The sequence below is a fragment of the Gadus macrocephalus genome, chromosome 11, assembly GCF_031168955.1.
Source record: "Gadus macrocephalus chromosome 11, ASM3116895v1".
Classification (NCBI taxonomy): Eukaryota; Metazoa; Chordata; class Actinopteri; order Gadiformes; family Gadidae; genus Gadus; species Gadus macrocephalus.
Window position 1 is genome coordinate 17,784,130 of NC_082392.1, and position 23,373 is coordinate 17,807,502.

Genomic DNA, 23,373 nt, shown 5'->3' on the forward strand with positions numbered 1-23,373 from the left:
AAATTACTCGCGAAGTGGCAAGGACCCTGTGTGGTCATACGGCGAGTCGGGGACGTGGATTACGAGGTAGCGCGGTCAGACAGGGGCGAAAACAAACAGATATACCACATCAATCTCCTTAAGAGTTGGAATGACGCGTTCACGACGACGCTACCGGAGAGGGAGGAGCTCGGTCCGGAAGTCCCTGCTCCAGGCCCCACCACTCCGGCCGGTCGATGGGAGGATCTCGGTGAGTCAGGTGGAGGACGTTGCCAGGCTGCAACGCCAGTTCGCCGACGGGTTTTCGCCTCTGCCCGGTCGCACCCCGTTAATCACTCATGACATCGGGACGCAACCCGGGTTAACGGTGCGTACACCCCCCTACAGGTTGCCCGTCCTCGAGCAAGACGTGGTGCGGCGCGAATTGGCCACAATGTTAAGAGTTGGGCGTGGTCGAGGAGTCCCACAGTGACTGGTGCAGCCCAGCCGTACTTGTGGGGAAGCCGGACGGGTCTGTCCGGTTCTGTGTGGATTACCATAGGGTGAACGTGGTGTCGAAGTTCGATGCCTACCCAATGCCTCGGATCGATGAGCTGGTGGACCGGCTTGGCATGGCCACCTACTACACGACTGGACTGCACGAAGGGCTACTGGCAAATTCCGTTGTCTCCAGCAGCCCGGGAAAAAACGGCCTTCTCCACTCTGCTCGGTCTGTATCAGTTCAAGGTGCTTCCGTTCGGGTTGTTCGGGGCCCCGGCCATATTTCAGCGTCTGATGGACCGGGTGTTACGGCCCCACGCTGCGTACGCTGCCGCCTACATCGATGACATCGTCATCTATGGTGACATGTGGGGGCAGCATATGCAGCGGTTGGCGGCCGTCCTTCAGTCGCTGAGACGGGCGGGGCTCACGGCCAACCCGAGGAAATGTGTGATCGGGCCGAGGGAGATTCAGCATCTGGGGTACCACCTGGGTGGGGGGGGAAGGTCCGGCCGCAGGTCGGTAAGACCGCGGCGGTCGCCGCCTCCCCTCGGCCCAGGACCAAGAAGGAGGTGAGGCGGTAGGTCGCATTGGTCGCTGTGTTGATCGCTCGTCTTGCTGCTTTCAGTCGCTGTGGTCGCTGGCTGGCTTGGTCGCTCAAACTAGTCTATGGGCGGTCGTTAATCAGTTAATTAACATGTTATTAACGTTTTTTTTGCGACAGTTGAAGTACCAGAAAGCCATGCTCTCTGGCGAAAGCTACCTACAGCTCTTTACGCCTCGTTTCCACATACGTATGTTTTTCGTATCCGTGCTTCCGTAAATTTACGGAAGGAGTCACTAGTGTTTTACGTACGGGCATTACTTTATTTACGGACAAAAGATGAAGGAGTTCAAGTGCCTCGGGGTCTTGTTCGCGAGTGAGGGTACTATGGAGCGTGAGATTGGCCGGAGAATCGGAGCAGCGGGGGCGGTATTGCGTTCGCTTTACCGCACCGTTGTAACGAAAAGAGAGCTGAGTCGCATGCAAAGCTCTCGATCTACCGGTCGATCTTCGTTCCCATCCTCACCTATGGTCATGAGGGCTGGGTGATGACCGAAAGGACGAGATCGCGGGTACAAGCGGCCGAGATGAGTTTTCTCAGAAGGGTGGCTGGCGTCTCCCTGGAGACCTCGGGGAAGAACCAGGACTAGGTGGAGAGATTATATCTCAACACTGGCCTAGGAACGCCTCGGGATCCCCCCGTCAGAGTTGGTCAATGTGGCCCGGGAAAGGGAAGTCTGGAGCCCCCTGCTTGAGCTGCTCCCCCCGCGACCCGACCCCGGATAAGCGGATAGGAGACCGGTACTTTGGAACATGAGGATCGACATATGCAGAGATAAAAACAAACCAACCAGGCTTGGAAAGAGACCGCCGAGGAGTTTGGCCTGCCAGGTACTTAGCCTACAAGTTTTGTGAAAAACATAAAAACTTTCATACGGTATCTCCGTAAAACGACGGCGAAAGTTCAATTTTTTTAACGTATATTACGGACATACCGGACAGAAATTTTACGGAGGGGAGGAGTCTCGGAGGAAAAACGGACATTACGGAGAATCACATAGGAATGAATGGACTTTCGGTCGGAGACGGTTGAATCGCATACGAGAATGTACGTATGTGGAAACGAGGCGTTATTGCTAATATTATTTTTATATTTTTATATTGAAGTGCAGTTTAAAATGATGAAATCGTTGGTCTATCAGTATCAATAAAATATATTATTTGTAATTTGGGGCGTTTTCAGATAATGTATTTGTTAGGGTTAGGGTTTTTTGTATTTGTTTTGTTAAATGTCATTAAGCCTAATAAGGTATATTATGTACAAAGTTCTTCGTTATAGAGTGATATATTAGTTGTAATTTGGGGCGTATTCAAATAATGTATTTTAGATATTATATATAGCCTATTTGTTTTGTTAAATGTCTATAATATGTCCATGCGCTAGATTGACTCGTCCTAGATGCGCAATAATGACGCACTTCCTGTAAACGCTGTCTTTTTCATTCATTCCCATGTTATTCCCAAGTATTAACGATATCCTTTTGTTTTCTAATCTATGAATAATAATCTAATGTACAAAGGTTGATCAGATAATATTTGTGGCTTTTAGATTGATGGCTAACGTGAGCTAATAAACCTTAGGGGTGGGGGTGGGGGCTTTCATCAATATAGGATTTGTTTTGTAGGTGATAATTACTTTAACATGTGAAAATAAAAAATATACGTGTAACCGAGCGTTTTATTGATACCTATACTTGGGTAATATATAAAAGAAGAATCGGTTAACTCCATTCACTGAACGGGGCAATCCACTTTAAATCCAGCGCTCACAACAGAGTCAAAACAGCTACCCACACGCAGACACTTCCGTTCTGCTCCTTCAGAACAAGAGTCGCTAACAGGAACTGGGTTGCATATGCATTCATCAGTGCTTTTAGACGTGTTTCCAATGGCATTGTTTGTGCGAAAGAACGGGCTGCGTTCAGAACAAAAACGGATTGAGCCTTCTTTTTATGTCCATGATTGAGCCCCGTTGATAAACAACACTTCCGGGTTTTGTCCGTTGGCCTGTGTCCCATATAACTCCAGCCAGCCTACAAATGAGGTAACGGATTTTCCGAAGTGTATCTGATAGAAACGCGTGTCTTTCTATACTTCATACTTGTGGCTTGATGTACACGTGAGTTTCCTCTTTTTCTTTATCGTTTTCACTGATAATTAAATACTCATAAGTACTCTCTTGAATACTTTTAACTACTTGTGGATCAAAGATCACATTAACTACGCCTGTGCGGAACGTGTCGGACGCTGCATCTATCCTGGACTTCGTCCTACATTTATTTCCAAAGGACTATTTTGCACTGCATAGACTCCTGACTCCTGTTGTGACTGCTGAATTGGTAAGATGCCCTTTACAGATATATCCATCCCATGTGAATTATGCTATAGGTATTAGTTTGGCAGTTGCGTACTGTAGGGGGACACAGCAGGTGGAAATGACACCGGCTTGCTAGAAAAAAAGCACTAACGTTACTTTTAGTGTATGACACTTTAGTTATTAGTAATAACATTACACCTTTGATTTTCCTCTTTATTTTAACATTTCGGTCTCATGCGAAGTTTTGAAATGTATACTGTGTGTGTCCAACTTCCCTTTTCCTTGAGTAGATCAACGTTACTGCTCTCAAAAACATGTTGGAAGTATTATTTCGTTATAAACCTTTTTTTGCATGGCTTTTGCATTTTATGTATTTTTTTGTGTTTTATTAGATTAAAGTCAACTGGTTATTGAAAAGCTGCACTCGCACACACAGGAAACAAATCTTCAAGAAAACATGAAATATAATTCTGAACTTACTGCTTTACATATACCAGAGAAGTAACAGGAGAAAACAAAGGAGTGAGATGATTTGTCCATTTTAACCAATGGAGGCTAGGTTCCCATTGAATCTCTCAGTCCTTGTCTGGCTATTACAACGTGGATGCATTGAGTTGCACGTTCAGTGTGGCAATAATGCATTGCCTTAGCTATCTGACCGGAGACCCAATACAATCATGAATTACAAGCTGCTGAGTAATGTGGTTACTATACTGAAGTCTTCACCCCCTTCCATCCCTGAGGACGAATTTGGTCCACAATATTGTGTTCTGTGTTGTTTATCCAGTATATCTACAAACATGCTCTTGGATGTACTCTGTATTGTGATATTGACTCATAGCTTTTGGATAGAGTACCCCCTTTGGCATGGTGAACGATTTAGGAGTGCATATGTCAACCTATTATTTGGTGCCAGCAGACTAATCCACTCTAGGATTCATTGTGTGGGGGAAAAATGACTTAACACTAACTTAATCTGTCAAATTGGCAATCTATCATGTTTAAATGTCTCTAAGCAATCCAACGATTCATTGGCAATCATCTGTTATTTAGGCCTTTAGAGGGGAGGACTAAATTAGTCTAAATTATGTCAAGATTACGTTACTACTATTATGTTATGGCTGAACTTCTGGGCAGAGTGCCTGCATCTAACCTGGGTCGGAAACCAACAATTGCAAACTAATTAGGATTAGATAAACAACATTGTTCAAAATAGATGTGAATCTAAAGAAAGTGAAACACCCAGTTCACCCAGATTTGAGCTTGTCTGCCATTAGACTAAATATATGAATGTAAAGTCTGACTTGTGAGATGAATGAAGCATTTACTTGTCAATATAGAATCCATAGTTCAAAGGGCACTCCATCCCTTGAGATCACACAAAGGCTTTTAACCCATCACGGCTGCCTCCTATCCTTGACCTCCTATCTGGTTACCACTCTCTATCCCATCATCGTCACATCCTCTTCAGCCTATCTTTTACTCTGAAATTGTATCATGTTTTTCATTAAAAAATGCTAGAGTATGTTAATAAGCCGTCAATTAGTCAATGCATTTTCAAACTGTAATTCGATTACTACAAATATATGTAGTCTATCCTTTGACAAATCAAAATGAGGAGTCCTCTCTGAATCCTAAACTAAAGTATTTAGGATACCTAGGCTAATTCTGATAGATGATTTGAGTCAGTAGTGCCCTCTTCAATGTTCTTTCCTAGCCTACTTAGGCCATGTTTCTGATGAGTGCACGTTATTGATCCTATATTGATCGCATACGTACTTGAAATTAACAGGATATTGAGAGACTCATTAGATCAATTGTACATTAATACATTTTGTCTGACCTTCCTCTGCTTGGTACTAATATAAAAGCAGGATAATGGGAAGATACAGGCAGCGATTTAACAAGCATATTGCCAATGTTACGATGGGTGTACATGATTCTTAGCGGAAACTTTCACATCATCGGCAGTATAAACAAAGGAACCAAATTGAGGGGAAGTGACCATCGTGGAGATTTTAGGATTGGCCATGGCTGAAGTCAGCCATGGCAAGAGAGACCAAATTAATTTGTTATACCTTACGGGTGAAGTTGTCATGTCTGCAAGGCTGCAAGCAAGGCTGCAAGGCAGTTATAGGTATCTACACAACAAGGAATTCAGTACGATTACTATTTCCACGAAACTAGGGTAAGGAAAGGTACAACACACTGATTAATCCAAACCAATTATTTGTGTTCAAAGTTCAGATTCCTGAAAGTGAAAGACTATTCGAGATAATGTTAACCTCATAAAACCACATAGAACCTGCCAAAGTTAGATTTTGGGCTCGATTGTTCTTGGTGTGAAGGAAATGCTGGTAATGAATGCCTTTGCGTTTTGTTCATAATTGTTTCTGTTATTCCCAGTAACAACAACTGTTTATACATACTTTACAGTGTGCTTACTCCTATGGTCGTGAGAGACTGTCTTGGATAACACTGGTTTTAAAACATTCTTGGTTTTGTCTCTGTATACAATATGACAACATGTTGTGGTCATATTCAGTCACTCTGAAATAACTCACTCAACGTACCAACAAATACTCCATTAGCCACGCACGCACACACACACACACACACACACACACACACACACACAATGCCAGGAAGCCCTTCCTTGACATTGAATGCACTTATTTTTTGATAAACACAATGGATCGTTGGATCAGGGTTTTTCAACTTGCATGAGGGTACTGTAGGTGGTACCTGGGATTTTATTCTGCCTTGTGGTTTCCGTCCTAAATTTTCCACTGGTATGTTTTTTGATTTCTGTTTTGTGTTGCTTTGTGTTTGCTAAATAAACACACTTGGACCATAAACAGCATTTTCCACTCATTTTGTCTTCTAGCAAGTCTTAGGGGGGACTGTCACTCTTTGCTCAGTCACTGTATGTTTATCTATTTTTACTGTTGGAGGTGGTCCATTAAAGGTCTAGATGACAATATAATGGTCCACCTCATGTCGAATGTTCAAAACCACTGAGTTAGATAATAGCAAACTCTATAATGACCAACGTTACAGGAAGCATATTCATATACATTTTTCAAAAAGTCCTCGGTAAATTATTAAAACACATTTGCTCACCTATCCTATCCTGTACTTGTGAGAGCATTGTAATAATTGTGTTTGTTGGCGATGTTGGTGGTGTTGTAAAATGGAGTAGTAAACCCTAGTCTACGTGGCACTGGTGTATAATGTCTCAAGAATGATTTGGTACCGGCTGCTATAATGCAATGGTTAAAGGTAAAGGTTTTACTGTTTCATCAAATCATACGCTTTGGGGGGCTGACACTACTTTTGGCCCACGACCAACAAAATATTTGATGCCTAATAAGCATTACATCTCCTTACAATGTCAAAAATATATAATTGTTTTTCTAGGGGTGCTGTTCATGGTTACAGTATTCCCCTTTTCAGCCTTCAAATATGCAATTGAAGTGTATTGTGGCCATGATCTCGTGAGTGACCCACTGTGTCCCCCTACGACCCGCAGTTTGTAGTTTGTTGACCACAGCTTGTCATGTGGGCATGGATCAAACCATACAGTAGGACATGACACGTGTTAGTGTTTAACAAGTGACTGATCATTCACTAGACTTCTTTTCCTCTTTTCAGATGTGTGACTTCTGGACGAGTGACTTCTGGAACAGCTTCTTGTTCCAAGAAGGATATCACGGGAAACACTCACTGACCCTCTGACTTTCATAAATGGCTAGTGCTGCTGTCGATCAGTGACCAATCGGTGCCAAGCTGGACCTGCACGCTCCGCCTCCACCCACCTGGTCTGGCTCATCGACCCCGCCCCCTGAGCGGTTCTGCAAACACAGGCTCTGGCTCTCTAGTCCAGGGCTCAGCACGGCCAGCTGCGAAGAGCAGTATGTCGCTGAGGCCACGCCCCCGGAGTGCACAGCCCAGTACAGAGACGCTGAAACGATTACAGGTAAGGTCAAACACTGTCTCCTTGTTCACTGACACCCAGCTTATGTATTACGGTTCTGATATTCGGGCGAGGTTGTCAGTGAATCAATTAATTAATTGCGTTAAGTTGATTGGTGCGTTGAACAACATTAAAATGATGTTGCATGGAATGTGCCGAGACATATTCCTTTCCCAGACACAGTATACGACTGTTGTGTGGACAGTAGACACACACCCCCAAACCACACACACGCGCATGTGTGTGTGTTTGTGTGTGTGGGTGTGTGTTGTGAGAAACTGACCTTTCCCTGTGACCCCATTTATATTTGCCTCCTCTCCCGAGAGTTCTTGGCAGAACTCTTGGGAACATCCCACATCATCCACATCGGATACAAATGTACTTTTTGTTGTCAATGTACATAGGATACAAGTCTTCCTAGGGTTCTCTTTTTTCTCGTTTTTCCTCGAATGTAACTCCCTCTACCTCAAGATTTGGCTGGAGATGACCTTATATTATGTTTTGTTTATTGTTATTTTTATTATATTAAAGGGTGCCTTTAAACTCTCAATTGTGGTTTAGTATATTATAATTCGTAAATTTACAACACTTTTAGATGGTCAGCGTATATTCTGGGCATTCCTGTAATGAAGGCTTATTTGACAAGACATGGATAGCGTAACATAAGTTACTGATGTGTTATTAAGTAATTAGTGCCATCTGCTGGTACCTATTTTGTTCCTACAACAGTAAAGTTTAATTTATACTGTGGAGATCATTTCCCTTACCGCTCGCTACAATACTATATTCGTCAGACTCTCTCATCTTTGTCTTTGCGAGTGCATATGTGTTTGTGCGTTCTGAAAAGTTTAATGGATCAATTCTGAGATTAATGATGATAGGGGGTTGGGGGGAAATTTGCTGTGGTTCTACCAGTGGTAAAATAAAGAATTGGGTCAGTAGTACAGTTGGGAAAGAAGAGTTCTAATAAATGCAACACACTGTGTGTGTGTGTGTGTGTGTGTGTGTGTGTGTGTGTGTGTGTGTGTGTGTGTGTGTGTGTGTGTGTGTGTGTGTGTGTGTGTGTGTGTGTGTGTGTGTGTGCTTGGGGAAGACTTTCTTTGTTTTTTTGCAGAGAATTTCATGCAATTGTTTTGACATTATTTTGTCCTAGATCAGTATAGTACAGGCCTTCAGTGTTATTGGCAGAAATTCAGATTGAGTCAGAGTTTGAATTACCTAATCAGCCTTTCTGTCTTTTACTCATTCCCTAATGTCTCATGCAACTTGCATTATACATTAACATAACCCGCGAAACAGGGAACCCTAGCCCTCAGCCTAACCTGACTGAAAGGCCTAATGTTACCCTGTAGTGGACATATGGCACAATAAATGCATAAGTGTGCCGCCGCATAATCTTGTATCTCTGCTGGAGTGAATCTCACTCCATGGCCACTTAAAGGCCCACTATGCAACTTCGGGCATTTCTTCTTCTGTTTTCTTGGTTTTGGCACGCACATTTCTCTACACAACGCCCCCTACAGCTTCGTAGTAGATATTTCACAACACTGTCGTAACAACTCGTTGACGACCCTTCCCCATGCACTTCTACGCGAGCCATGTGCATTTGTTTTCAAATAAGCCGGCGAATGCGTGGAGCCATGTCCGAAATAGATGTTCATAAAGTGTAGGCAAGGTTATACATTTTTAAAAGGGTGTATTTGTATTGCAATAAACATAAATCCATCCTTTTTTATAGTTGACGGGGAGAATTTATATCCTAGATTATAATTGTTTTATCTTCGGTTGAACAGAACAATCAGTGTAAAATGTTTGGCCAACATAATAATCTAAATAAACAAGAACCTGGATTTGGGGATTCAGTCTGTATCTGGGGGACGAGACAGACGAACAGCAAAACACCCATGGAAACAAAGGTGTTTATATGGTTGCAACCAAGCAAGCTAGAAACATACAGGGCTCACAACAAAACGGTCGAGAAAACAATTTTTACAGGGCTCACAACAAAATGGTTGAGCAAACACATTTGTACAGAGACTATCAACATCAAGAATACCACGAAGACAAAGGCCACCCAAGGGTACTTTCAATTTCAAAAGCAACACGGCCGAGTCGGCGTCTGATTTGCAGTCTTCTTTTTCTTTCAGTTCACACTATTCCTGAAAAGCTTGCCCAACGTTTACTTGTGTCCGGCCTCTCTGCCGGTCAGTCTCCCTTTTCTCTTCTTCTGTTCCTCCGACCTTGGGTTTCTCTGTCTCTTTTTAGTCGGCTGATCTATGATGAATATAACAATCCCTTAGTGACTTGTGTTTATATCGCGCCGGTTCCGTGTTTGGGGGTCTGTGCCGTAAAGCAAATCCCGAGACTCCCGCGAGAGTGGGCGGCGGGTCGCCGGCAGAAACATATTCCTTTTCTCCGCCAAGATGCGCAAGGGTGAGTCGAAACAACGAACAATCGAACAAAAATGTATAATAGAACCATCGCAATGACTCTTAGCCTGTTATATTAAGGTAAATCAAGCCAAAAAAGTTGCATAGTTCCCCTTTCACTCGTGTCTGATCTCTTTTCTGGTCCATTCTTCTTTTGTTCCACCGACGGTCGCCTCTTGGGTCCCTTATCAGTCGATTTATCCATGATGAATGCAACAATTGCCTCGCAACTGGCTGTTTATATCTAGCCGGTGCCATGTTTGGGTGTGTGTCTGTGCCGTAAAGCATTTTCGAAACTACAATCTGACTACATTTTCGAGGATATCCGCTGCGTCACATCCGGATTGTGTCGGTCCGAACAGAGCAAGTTGCATATGCGCTTTTTCACTGGAGAGGCGACATGGGTAAATGACACACCCACCAATCGACCCAGAAATGGATGCAGAACCATCAGCATAACTCTCAACCTGCATACTTAATGTAATTTTGGCTAAAAAAGTTGCATAGTGGGCCTTTAAATGGGTACACCTGCCTGCTGTGTTGTGGCTTCAACTCAGTACATAAAGCATGCACACCTGGTGAAGACATCGTTCAACCAAACTAAGTGTCTTCCACAGTGGAATGATTATTTGTCAAGATGGTTTCAGCGTCTAAGAAAATAATGATGTCTCTTTGGATTTCCGCACAGCAAAGTCTCGAGAGTTTCCAAAGAAGCGCATGAATACGGGGCAAGGATAGTCTAGTGTTTGACTTCCCATCTGAAATCCTTTGGAGGGTACTTGTGCACATCCTTGTGATCCTACCTGTCTTATTTAATGCTTTTTTTTTTTTTAAAGCGTCTGCTAAATGATTAAACAACACAAATTGTGTAGTTTAAATGCTGATGTAAGGGATGGCATATTTGTGCTTACAGCATGGATCGACTCAGCCATCCAGGCTGATCGCCATAGTGTTTATTCAAGGCTCCTCATACCAAGTCACAGTCATTAGAATGCCAAAAGAAGGAGAAGTCCCCCCCCACTCCCCCCCCTCACCATCCAGAACGACACAGTGTCCACTGTCGATTCCTTTAGGTTCCTAGGTACAACCATTTCACAGGACCTAAAATGGTGTCCCCACATTTATTCTGTCCAGAAAAAGGCCCAGCAGAGGTTATACTTCCTGCGACAACTAAGGAAGTTTAATCTGCCTAAAGAGCTGCTGACCACCTTCTACTCAGCCATCATCCAGTCTGTCATCTGCACCTCGATCACTGTCTGGTTTGGGTCAGCCACCAAACGGGACAGGGCCAGACTGCAACGGACAATACGGGCTGCGGAGAAGATCATTGCAGCTGACCTTCCCACCATTGAGGACCTGTACCAGTCCAGGGTCAAGAAAAGGGCAACAAGAATCGCCCTAGATCCCTCACATCCTGGTCACAAAATGTTCAACCTCCTACCCTCGGGCAGGCGATACAGGTCACTGTTTGCCAAAACCAGCCGACACAAAGTCAGCTTCTTTCCCCAAGCAGTCTCTCTGTTGAACGCTCAGAATTAGCCCCCACCCTCTATTTTATTATATTATTATAATTATTGTTATTTATTGTATTGTATTGTTATTCTGTATACTTAACCGTTTATTTATATTTATTTATTTTTTTGTACTGTTTTCTGTTTTGTGTTTTTCTCTTTTTTAGATATTAACAATAGGTTGTGTGTTGTGTAGGTTAAGTGTTGTACATAGAGAGCTAAGGGACCGAAGTCAAATTCCTCGTTTGTTCGCAAACCTGGCCATTAAAGCTGAATCTGAATCTGAATCTGAATCTGAAAGAGCAGCAGAGTATGATTGAAGTCTCTATGTGTGCATACATTTATGGCCATGGTCTTTCCGTTTCCCAATGTCTACTGGAAAATTCCATGCATCATCGCCTCGATATGGCATTTGTTGCACCAGTGTACCTTGAAGGCCGTTAAAGCCACCATATATCATCACCTGTTGCTCTTGCAGTCGCCAACAGGCATTTCTACATGTAGAACTGGATCTAAAATTGAACTTGGCATAACCTGAGGTATGAATATCCAAGATGCCACACCTGATATTGTTTAATGTGCTGATTGAGGGATTCCTTTTGTGGCAGTTTCCTTTAAAACACATATGACACTTTACAATGTCCAAACAGTTGGGTATCATTGTGTTGCGTGACACAAGTTATCTTAAATCACTTGTTTTTGGGAGAATGCAACAGGAAGTTTAAGTGGCTGGATCGGAGGCTCTTTTTCAAGTACTTCCAGTTCTTGAAAGGCGGATTATGAAACAGTTAACTGTGCCTTCGGGCCAGCCGTTACTTGTGTTTACACAACCGTAGAGAACAGGGAGATGGCTGGAAGAAGAGGGAGGGAGAGAGGGGTTGAGAGGGAGAGAGAACAGTAAAGTTTGTGTAGCTGTGTTGGGAGAGTTCCAGCTGTGAGTATGTGTGTATATGTGTGTGTGTCTGTGTGGATGTAAGAAAGGGAGAGAGAAAGAGAGAGGGGGGTTGGGGGGGGGGGTGGCCAAACTGGGCGGCCCATGTGAGTATCGTCATCGGCATGTCAGGCATGGCCAACTAGTTTGGCCTGGGTCTCTTCTCCTACTCTTTCTCTCGCTGTGTTAGTGTCTCAGCCGCTCTAAGGCTCCAGCTGCCTTGTATGTTAACCGATACATTGAGCTGTATGCCTCTTTCTACATTTTCCTGCCATGTTATGAGCAACTTTGCTTCTTCTCTGGAGCAAATGAAAATGTAACTGGAAGACTGGCGAGGCTGTTGCTTTGTCTGGGCAGAAGCCACAATGAGTGAGTATGGAACTTAGCATGGAGGTTTGTTAGCTTGGCGCTAGTATACACATGGGATTATAAATGCTCTGCATGTGCCTCTTTTGTGTCTCTCTGTCTCAGCTACGACCTTTTAACAAACTATCATGGGTGGTTGATGAGGTCATTCTGTAGTTCAAATAAGCTCTTGGAAAGGTTGGAAACAGTTTTTCAGAGACTACAGTGTCACGGTTGGCAAACGTTAAATTAGTCTCATGATCTATTGCTGAAGTTGATCAATGTTACTCTTAGTCTACTTGTATGAATATTATTATTAGTTATATTGGGTCTTAAATGGTTCTGATGGAGGTTCCAATAAGAGGGCGTATACTTAGGTATAAACCCAGGTCATGACCTCTGCTCTGTCTATGTATTCCTTTTTGACTCAATCTAGCGCGAAAACATGTTTTTGGGAGAATGTGGTCTTTGAGCCCACGTGGATGATCACGATAAACCGTATGCATAACAAACTACCTCGAAGGCACACAGACTTGGCCTAGTGGACCACCGGTCTAGCTAGGTCTTGTACCAAACGTTTGTTCCAGTCTATAATTACACTTGATCTTGAACTTGTCCTACTCATAAGGTTTACTGCTATAAAAGCTGATCAGCGTCGTGCATCTGTCTTTATACCTCTCAGTTATTTAATTGGTGCTTAACTTTAACTTTCATGAGACGGTCGGAGTTTGTAGTTGTTTTTTGTTTGGGAAAAGATTGAGGTCATTTGAGGATTGTTTGGTTAAGTCCAAAACAGCTGACATTGTACATGTGTTCTGTTTGTTTATCCTTTTTCAGATTGTCTTGATCTTCTAGTTTTGTTCAAATATACACATACACACAGTACAGAGTAACCTACTCAGGATTAAGTCATTTCCCATTTTGCCAGAATGTTTTTATCTGCTGCTGGAAATATCTTTTCTTACTTGCCTTCCCTTGCCATGTAGATACAATAGAAGGGAAGTGAAGGAAGCATGTATTGCCTTGGGAACTTTAATTCCTTGAGTGGCTGCACCCTTATGTATAAGCAACAACACAGTTACTATTAGCAACTAATGCTTCTTTTAAGATCTAGAGTAGAACAGTGTTTCTCCATGCCTTAACGTTTCTCTTCATTATTTACCGTATTTGCAATCCAACCTCATAGACTAAATGTGCTCCAACCTGGATTAAAGTGTAATCAAAATACTCTTAGGGGAAAGACCACATATTACCCACCCGCGTTCTTGCTCTCATTTTTTCTAAGAAGCCTTTACCTTAGAATAAGGGTTAGCTCCATTAGACTTTTAACATTTGGGTGTGCCAATGGGCATGTGCTGTTCTCGGTCAGTAGAAACGAAACTCACAATTATGTAAACATACATGCACTTAACAATCGTAGTGCTATGCAAAATCTGGACGGGTTCACCCAGTTTCCCCCACTGCCTTTTCCAAACACCGGCCTCTAACCAAAATCTGGACTCGGCTACCTAATCACCCTGTTGTTACAGTGGCGTTTAAAAAGACGCTGTTGAAAAGTAATCTTCTTGAGTATTTGCTGTCGTAGACATTATATTCTTCTCCTCGAATACTTAGTAGTCTCTCTGTGTGTGTGTGTGTGTGTGTGTGTGTGTGTGCATTTCCCTATCTCAGCACAGTCATTGGGTCTGGATTTAGATCAGTATGAGAGACAGCATTGTTAGAGACGGATAGACGGAACAGATGGACCAACAGAGGGAAAGGGGCAGGGAGAGAGACGGGGGCAGAGAGAGACACATACAAGTATAATCTCGCTTTGTGTGTCTGCTAACGCCGCCCAACTGAGGAAGTGGCATGTGTAGCCTAGCGTGCTAGCTAACAACTTTAAAAACAACGGGTTTTTTTTAAAAGAACTTCATTGAAACCAAGCTTGAGTATGTGATTGATGAGGGGGTTTGCGAAGAAAGAACATTTTTGTCTCGCAATCTGGCATGCAGTGCGGCAACAAGTGGTGAACATCTACCGGCAGACGGTGTTATGAACTAGATAAGGGACTTTTATTCATCGAGTAAAGGCTATATGGGAGCAGGGAGCATCGCTTTTGAAGGTACTACACAGATGAGTGTCACAGGGAGGTTCTCATGGCTGAAGAGTTGGGTAAGAGGATGACTTCATTTTCCACCACACTGCTTGAGTCACGGCACTCCTAGCTTTTATCCCAACTCCACAGTTTTAGTGGAACCCTTTTAAGGAGTTCCCAGGAGAAACAGCGGTTTAGGTCGGAAACGTGGTTTCCATAGAAACCTTTTTTTATTTGTTGTAGCTTGTAGCTGGTTTTGTTTCGCATGGTAAGGATTGTACTAACCTTGTGCTTCACACAGTGGGTCTGGTATGATTTATATTACAAAAGATTTGAAGGAATACATATTCTACTATATATATAATATAGTTTAGTTATGACTACAGCATGATTATATTGTACATAATACAATGGTGTTAATTATAAGCTTTAAAAGGAAAATACATGTGTAGTTCTCCCATGCTCCACCTGGGGGTGTCTTGTACCATAGTCTGCCCCAAAGCAACACGCCTTCTGGCTCTCCAATAGGAGACGATTCAGGTCTTCCCAGTGAAATGTGTTTGATTGACGTGTTGTACAATGTGGGATGACTGATGAAGCTGATGAGTAGAGCCAAAAAATGATGGAACATTTTGTTCAAGCTTACAAGGGGAAAGAGAATGATCACGGACAATATTAACAGAACAATTAATTATAGAGCAACGTCAATTACTTCTTCAGTCGGCACAACAAAGTAAAAACTGAAACTGTTTTACGCCTGATTGGTATTTTAATGCAAGCAGTTAAAGACTATTTCATTGACCCACCCGATTTTTCTTCTTTTCTTTTTTTCAGATGTGTGTAACAATACTGACTTGCCCGAGCTCGAGATCATCAGCCTATTGGAGGAGCAGCTGCCAGTCTACCGGCTGAGGGCGGACACCATCTTCGGCTATGAACAAGATGATTGGCTGCACACGCCGCTCACCACCCCAGACACCGCCCTGCCACTCACTACCGAACAGATAGAGGAAACCCTCAAGTACTTCTGTGAGTGACTTTACGTTTTAAACACCTGTGCTCCGTACAAAGCCATACTGCTGGGTTTAAACCGATGCTACATACTGATTCTGCCCTCGGAAGACCTGAAAATCCAAACCGGCTCTAGATGCTTGATTGATTGAGAACTATATCACGGACTGGCCACTCACATAGCGGAGCGGTCAGGGTTTTAAAAGGGGACTGGGTTCAATCTCTAATGTCCTTTGCATCCAAGTGTCTGCTTGATGACTAAAAAGTTTGGTAAATGACCGAACAGTGAACATTATTGTTTCTGTCATACAAGCATGGACTTTAACTAGGTGAAATAGTTGAGGATTAAAGGTGAGGGGGCTACAATTACAAGAATGACACTCACCTTGAGACGGTGAAGGTGTAGGGTAACGGTGAGAGGGAGAGATAGTCCACATCACGTGGCAGCCACCCACAGTTGCCACAGCAAACACTGCTGTGAGTGAGCGAGAGACCTTCTAGGTCCCTCTCTGTCTCACTCTCTCTCACTCACATCTCACTCTGTATCACATTCTTTATCACATTAACTTGTGTTCTATGCCAGTTGGCAAGATGAAGCTTATGTGTGGTATATTGGTTTATGTAGGTGAGCGAGTGTCTGTCTGTTTGTGCTTGCAATTCAAATGCATGTGTGTTCTTGTCCTCAACCTCATGAGCTGTCCGCTCACTTGTCCTTACATGAGGTGATGGTATATAAACATGCTGTAAAACAGATGCACACACACAAGAATGTGAAAAAACTGTTTGTCCGAGTAATTATTCAGCTCTGAGTGCATTCTAAGATCTGCTTGCACAGGGTAAGGAAAAAAGGTGAGAAAGCCTAAGTCTAAATATAGCTTTTAGTTGGGGGAAGTATGTTGACCTCAACGACCCTATTGTCAACATCACACATGCCTTCAGCAAATGCAAAGGCCACGACACAAAACTAAACAATGTGTACTGTACAGTGAGTTGTTCAGTCAACAATAACAATGAATCTCTTAGCTTCCTTTTGGGCCAGTACATGTACTGAATTTTTTTTCCACTCTGTGTAATTTGTACTCTTGGTACAATTCACATTTTGAGATGTGTAACTGTTATGATTTTTTTGATTTGATAAATGACACTTTAATTTTCACTGGGAGCTGGCCTACGATATGAAACTTAGGTTGAGAATCACTCAGTATCTTGCGTTGATGCTTTGTTCTGATGAGGTCCTATTTGAGAGCTATGGTGGTGTCACATGCAAGAAAGGTTAGATGTCATATCTGAACTTTCCTCATTTTGAGGAATAAGTCTCAACATTTGTGTAAACTACCATATTTATTTTAACCCATACACATGTGTCCCACTAAACACAAAATCCCTTGGGTCAACTAGGGCAGTGTGAATAGTGCCTAATGGACACGTGTTGATTTATGTTGAGGAAGAGTGGTCGGACATCTCGAGGTCAGGTGACAACGTGAGCCTCACTGTAAAGCGAACTACCGGAAAAACCCATGTGACTGGTCTCTGATATTAGATACGACGAAAGCTACGTGTGAACCGTGAAGTGAACAAGCACCTTGACTCTTTAAATATCTCCACATTTGGCAGTGTCCCCTAAGGTTTCTTGAAAGAGACAAGGGTATCATATAGGCTACACACATGCATGAACGCAACGCACTGTACGTATGACACACACGTACAGTATATAAATCATTCACAACGTACACACACCCAATATCAATGGCATCAGGGAACAGATAGAAGGGAGAGGGAGACAAGAGGAGAGTCAAGCAAACCAATCAGAGAGCAGCATTTTATCCATGTAGCGTGTTGTGATGATGTCACGGCCACATGGCAGGGCGTGTCAGCATACGGAACAGAAGCGTATAGTACTAGTATTACAAAATGTATATATATATATATTTTTTTTTGTTTATTGTAATCATGTTAAATACCAATATTGCTTACCGCTCCCTAAATCTATTTTTTAATGTGATGTTGAAATTGTCGTTAATGCAGTCAAGGAGTTGCACAAGCTGTTTCCAAACCCAGGCTTTACTGCTTCTGTTGTAAGTGGCGGAAAACTTAAATGGGCAGTGAATCCTTAGTTAGTATCAGCCATTATCGCTTCATAGCTTATAAAACAACATATGTATAAAATATGCATTTAAATTTGTTAAATACATTTTCAATCATATAGGCCTGCCGGACATCTTTAAAGTATGCACAACCCAGGGCTTGGCTGCAGCTAGATTATTAGCTTTTGCTTGCTAGTGGTAGCCATAGTTCTCCTTTAATGGGCTATTCAGCACATTTTACCCATAACATACATAACTGCAATTAACACATTCTCTTATGAACTACAGACATTTTCCAGCCATATAGGATGCATTGCATGCATGCCTTTGATCATGTGCCTGCTAGGGAAGTGCACGTGATTGCAATCCTGTGTTGCATCACTTCTGCCAACGCAACCTTTTGTGTGCTGGCAACGGCTTTCAGCCATGCTGGAGTCAGAGCCTATCGCCATAGCAACCATGCACAAGGACGAGGTAGGGGAGTTAAAAGGGGGAGGGGTTTGTGAAGCAAACATGCGAAAGGAAGGCAGAGCCAGACTGTCACCGGTCAGACCCACAGCCAACTCCTATTGGCTGTGTGTGCTATCTAAACCCGCCCACCCCTCTTAGTCATGAACAGCATCATTTCTACTGCAAAACCCGTGACTGCTGAACCCACCCACCCCCCTTTCTCTCTCTCTCTCTCTCTCTCTCTCTCTCTCTCTGACTCTCTACAGTTATTGAGTCACTGTTAGGGATGCGACGGTCCATGTGTGAGGCACTGTGCAGGGTGTTATGAAAGAGCTCACAGCCCTTGATAGCTCAACTGATGTACCGACTGCAACGTACATCAGAGGAGAGGATTCACTGCTGGGGAAAAAGAAAAGCTGGACCACAATATGAATCACAGATGGATGTAAGGACTGATGAGTTGGACCAACACATTCTTCTGAAGAGCAGAGAAAACACTGGAATGGTTAATGTAACAGCGGCTGATGTTGTCTGAGGCCAGCTTGCGTCAGAAGAGGGGAAGGCAAGTGGACAGGTGAACCGACTGTGAGGTTATCGAGGATATCTGCGCCCTGTGACAGCCCATAATGACCTCAATTACCGCGCAGAGTGTGGACGTAGCAGCATCCGTATGTTACCGGGATTAATATGCAGCGTTCACTGCCGTCCAAAGGGTGCCTCGCAAAAGAAGGGCATACGCTATGATGGCACCGTTGCACAGTGATGCATGTGGGACGGACCCCGCGTCTACCAGCTGGTAGCTGCAAAGCATGTTGGGATTGGTGAGGTTCCCACGAAGGATCAGCTGGCTAATTGGCGCCACCAGAAGGACGGAGCCCCAGAGACGTCCGGTGGAAGGGGAGGGGGATGTTCCGACTGCAGCAGGCAGGGATACTGCTGAGTGCCATGTTGGAGCTGGAACCGGCATAGCGCCCATCCAAACCAGTGACCATGAACAGGCGGGGTCAGGCGCATGGGCAGCGGTTCGCCAAGGCGGATTACTACGAGTGTGACTGGTACTATGAGGAGTCCACTGATGGTAAGGGCAAAGAAAATGGCTCTTCTTCAGGAGGTGAAACTCCAACCAGGCGTTTGCCTGGTGGAAACGAACTGCAAGGTGTTTAGATTCTAACTGGAATGATGTGACTCTGCCGGGGTTGTTGATTCTGTCATAGAGCTCTGTAGGAATGATACTTGCATGTATATGCTGGTGATTACGACCTCATCAAGTCATCGATGGGACATATACTGACATTGGCATTCCTGTTGTCAAAATGTTCACAAGTCCTGAGCTTATTGTTCTTGTGACATTGCTATTTTCAAACTTCAGTTGTACCCTTAATTTACCAGAGCAAGATATACCAAACTTTGCTTCAACACTGGTGTATGAATGTGTCTGATAGATCTATGAAATCAAATGAATACAGCATGCATACGAAACATTGCACATTGCAAACATACAGCAGATCAGACTCGCGTATTGTGTGTGTGATGCTGGATCTTCCAAAACATGGTCGTTACCACACTAAGTTACAACACAGTTATACACCTTGCTCTAGGATTTCCCTGCAAGCATAATTGGTTCCGATCAAACCTTTCTAGGAATGGGGCGTCCGACACTTCAGTTGTTTGGTTATAGTGTTTGTTCTGCACATCAGGGACCTTTGTAGTTGGATAGATGAGGCTTCATGACCAGTAGTATGTTAAATCATAGTGGGCGCTTTATAAGGTTTGTGGTTTATTCATCACGTCATTGGCCCAGGAGCTGGAGGGGAATGTCTGGAGAACGGTTGCTTGTTAAAAGCTTTGAGGTGTCCCTGAGTAATACACCTTTCCCAAACTGCTCCAGAGGACCTGGCTATCGCCCTGTGTGTTTGACACCACTTGTTTTAGTCCTGGAGTTCACTCAACATCATATTGCTATGTAGTTGTTTGCTTGGTCTTCATTATAGTCAGTCATAACTTTTTATTAATGACTAACACAGAGTATTTTTGGAGTTGTTAGGTCAATTAATGTCATGTCAACATCACCCCCGGCTGGCCAACTTCTTAACTCTATTGGTGCTGTTCATCTTCCCTGTCCCCCATCTCTCTTCTGCTCAGTGAGTAGGATAAAGGTTTTAGGCGCTGCAACTTTCCCTAATTTGCTCTTAATTTCTTTCATTTTTTCAAATTTATATCATCAGGTGTGTATTGTATTATAGTCATCATCAAATAAATTTGGCCATTTATTAAATTGATTGTCGGATGGATGGAAATAAGTTTCGGGAATTATTTTTAAAGTTATCAATAATATATAATATAATGTTCTCCATTATGTATTGGAAGTGTTCAACGGATGAATGATGGATGACTCGGTTACCGGCATGTTGCTTTGACTTTACCAATGATGACGTTACACAATTTTCACTGAGCTATAGAGGAGAGATCTGGAAGAGGAGAGGTGCATTCCTGACCACAGGAAGGAGTTTCATTGGTTGGCTTAATGTTGACATAATCCAACATCTGTGCTGGCCGGGGGCTGCGTTGCCTCTGGGAATCATGTGGATGCCCTAGTGGAGGACAGAGAGGGGAATAGCAGGCAGCTGCTGGCTGGTGTTATTTTGGGATGATAGGAGATGTGGGAGGGGCAGGGGGCCGTTGGAACTAGGTTGTCATATATTTAGCCCATTGATTTGCATGCTCCTCTAACCCTGCTCTTGTCCATAGCGTGTCCACTATTTGTGTATATGTTTTAACTTGTCTACTAAGGAATGTATAACGATGGTACTAAGAATGATATTGTTTGCTGTTATTATGGTATTATTTTCAAGGAGAGGGGGAGGGGCTTTCCAGTGTCCACATGGCCGCTATCAGGAAGCTTAGCTTTCGGCTTAAAAGTAATCCAGAGAAGCCAAAGTAAAGGCACTGACAGGCACTATGGCGATGTTTTAATGGGTCTTTAATTACTCCCTTCACTGGGCAGCGTAGGAAGTCAAAGGGACTGATGTGTAAAGCAATGGCTGAGGGGTTGGGTCACTGTGTCTTGCTTTGTTTGAAGTGTAACCACAACACCATGGCAGGAAAGTCCCTAGTTGGCATTAGTTTTTTTCCAACCAATTACATGAATTGTGTATCGGCTATTGTTGAGGTGTATTATTAGCCCTGCCTGATCCCATGTGACTGGATCCTACATAAACAGTAAAGATGTACAGCATACCATATTGCCTTTGCAAACAGGCATTTCTGTTTCAATCAAACTTTTTGGTGAATTACTAACGTCATTAAGAGTAACTTCAAGCTAGCCTACTTCTGGACCACCTAAAGACATTACAGTATCTCTCTGCCATAAGGAGTTTTGGACTTTTACCTTTAGCTAGCAACACATGCTCACTGGTCAAACGTTACCGTTATGCTTCATATGCACAGCTTTGAGCTTAAACGCACATGGCTACATTGAATCTGTGGTTTTATTGACACAGTAATGTGATGTTGAACAATAAAGAGAACCACGAATAGGAAATATAATCGCTGTAGCGAGACACAGCACACATCGCTCACCGAACGACAACAGACTAAGAACCATACACCACAATACTCCATTGTCACGGGCTATGCTTCACCTTTGTCCCCCTCCATGCAGTGCATGCTCCTTCCTTCTCTTTGAATACAACAGGCGTATCACCTGTCCCTCCGTCCTCAACGGGCAGTGGTGACGCTGGCCCGAGCCCCGCCCTGAAGGGAGCAGGTGTACACTGTGTATGCTGCCTATCGTGTTTTGACTCATGCTTGTTTTCCGCTCACCTTGTTGCCATAGAGGATTCATCAGACTGTGCCTTTGCCAATACAAATGGGAGGAAAGTGCCTGTGCCTTAGACTCCGCCCCCCCTGGCACAGGTGTCTGTATAAGTTGGCTCTGCTAACAACTGTTAAAGGTCCTCCCTGGGCTGTACCATGTGGACTTCATTCAGAGGGTGGTGTGAGGGGAATGGACATGGAGTTTTACACACTTGTAAGTTAGATCAATAGATATTTCATTCAAGGGTGTGAATCTTTAATAAATCTGTGAATTTCTCCTTCAGAGTGGCCTTATTTAAAACTAGTTATCAAATACTTCTCACAAGACTGGAGCCTCATTAACAGTTTCCCCCTGTTACCCGCATTAGAGTTCATTAGACTGATGTGTGGCCAATCAGCAAAGAGAGTGGGAGGAGCAAAGTGAGTCTGTAGTCTGACATGACCACCACAACATAAGACGAGAAACACGATAGAAACATACACTGAATGAATCGCAACTTAGCAGAGCTGCTTGACCATTTGGATATACTTAAAAGGAGACACAGGTTGAGGCACAGTATTTGTAAAGGTTGTAGAATGACCTACCAGCCACCTCTTGATGGCTCAAACATACTTGAAACAGACATACACCCTTGTAAACACACAAACAGCCACAATGACTGGGACTGGAGTCCTTACGTTGTACCGGCATGCAGTATGGATTAGCTGTTAGCAGCATTGCCAATTTGTTTGCATGACGATGCCCACTTCTCCTGGCACTGAAGACCGCCTGGAGTGCTCTTATAAGGGGGATGAGCTGGAAGAAGAGGAGGCAGATGAAGGAGAAGAAGAAGGCGGAGATGAGGAGTATGTTTGTCTGCCCCAAAATGGAAAGACAGAAGAGGAGGAGGAGGAAGAGGAACAAGTTTTGTGCGAAGGTAGCCTGCATGTAAAAAACAAACTTGAGAAATTGCTTCTCATATTCCAGGGATAAGTTGTCTTGCCCTGTTCATTCTGGTCGCACTGCTGCTCTTAAAATATGATTCTGTGTACGGCACTGTACTGTTATCATCGCTTCTTATTTTGCTGCCGTATGCAGGTTGGTGCTGGCCAGAACATGTAGTCCAAGTGTACACACTTGGAAGATACGGTACACTTACCCGCTTGTTTCACGTGTTCAAACATGGGCTAGGCCTTGTCTCACCAGCAATGAGGCCAATGTGTTGCACATGTAAAGTTTAAGGCGGATGTGTTAAAACAGTACAGGGCTGATAACAGTTACTGGGAGTCCATTGCATTGACATAGGACCGTCAGTGGCACTGTTTGCAAGGAGAAGTACCCTCTCGGTATTATGCGACCCTATATGTCTGAGCACGGTCCTTG

At 43.6% G+C, this 23,373-nt stretch overlaps 1 protein-coding gene across 12 annotated transcripts in view; it reads left to right on the plus strand.

The window, feature by feature from the left end:
* The first annotated feature begins 7,154 nt into the window (after positions 1–7,154).
* LOC132467743 (trafficking kinesin-binding protein 1-like) overlaps positions 7,155–23,373 on the plus strand; it is a 36,862-nt gene continuing 20,643 nt past the window's right edge. For 2 of the 12 annotated variants that reach the window (XM_060065272.1, XM_060065271.1), the window contains exons 1-2: positions 14,239–14,726; positions 15,484–15,678. In XM_060065272.1, coding sequence (XP_059921255.1) covers positions 14,711–14,726; positions 15,484–15,678 — 211 coding nt within the window. In that variant the 5' untranslated portion in view covers positions 14,239–14,710. Of the gene's footprint in view, positions 7,360–12,309; positions 12,597–14,226; positions 14,727–15,483; positions 15,679–15,721; positions 19,273–20,875; positions 22,928–23,373 lie in introns of those variants that run through there. The other 10 variants (XM_060065267.1, XM_060065264.1, XM_060065268.1 and 7 more) reach the window with 10 other exon arrangements.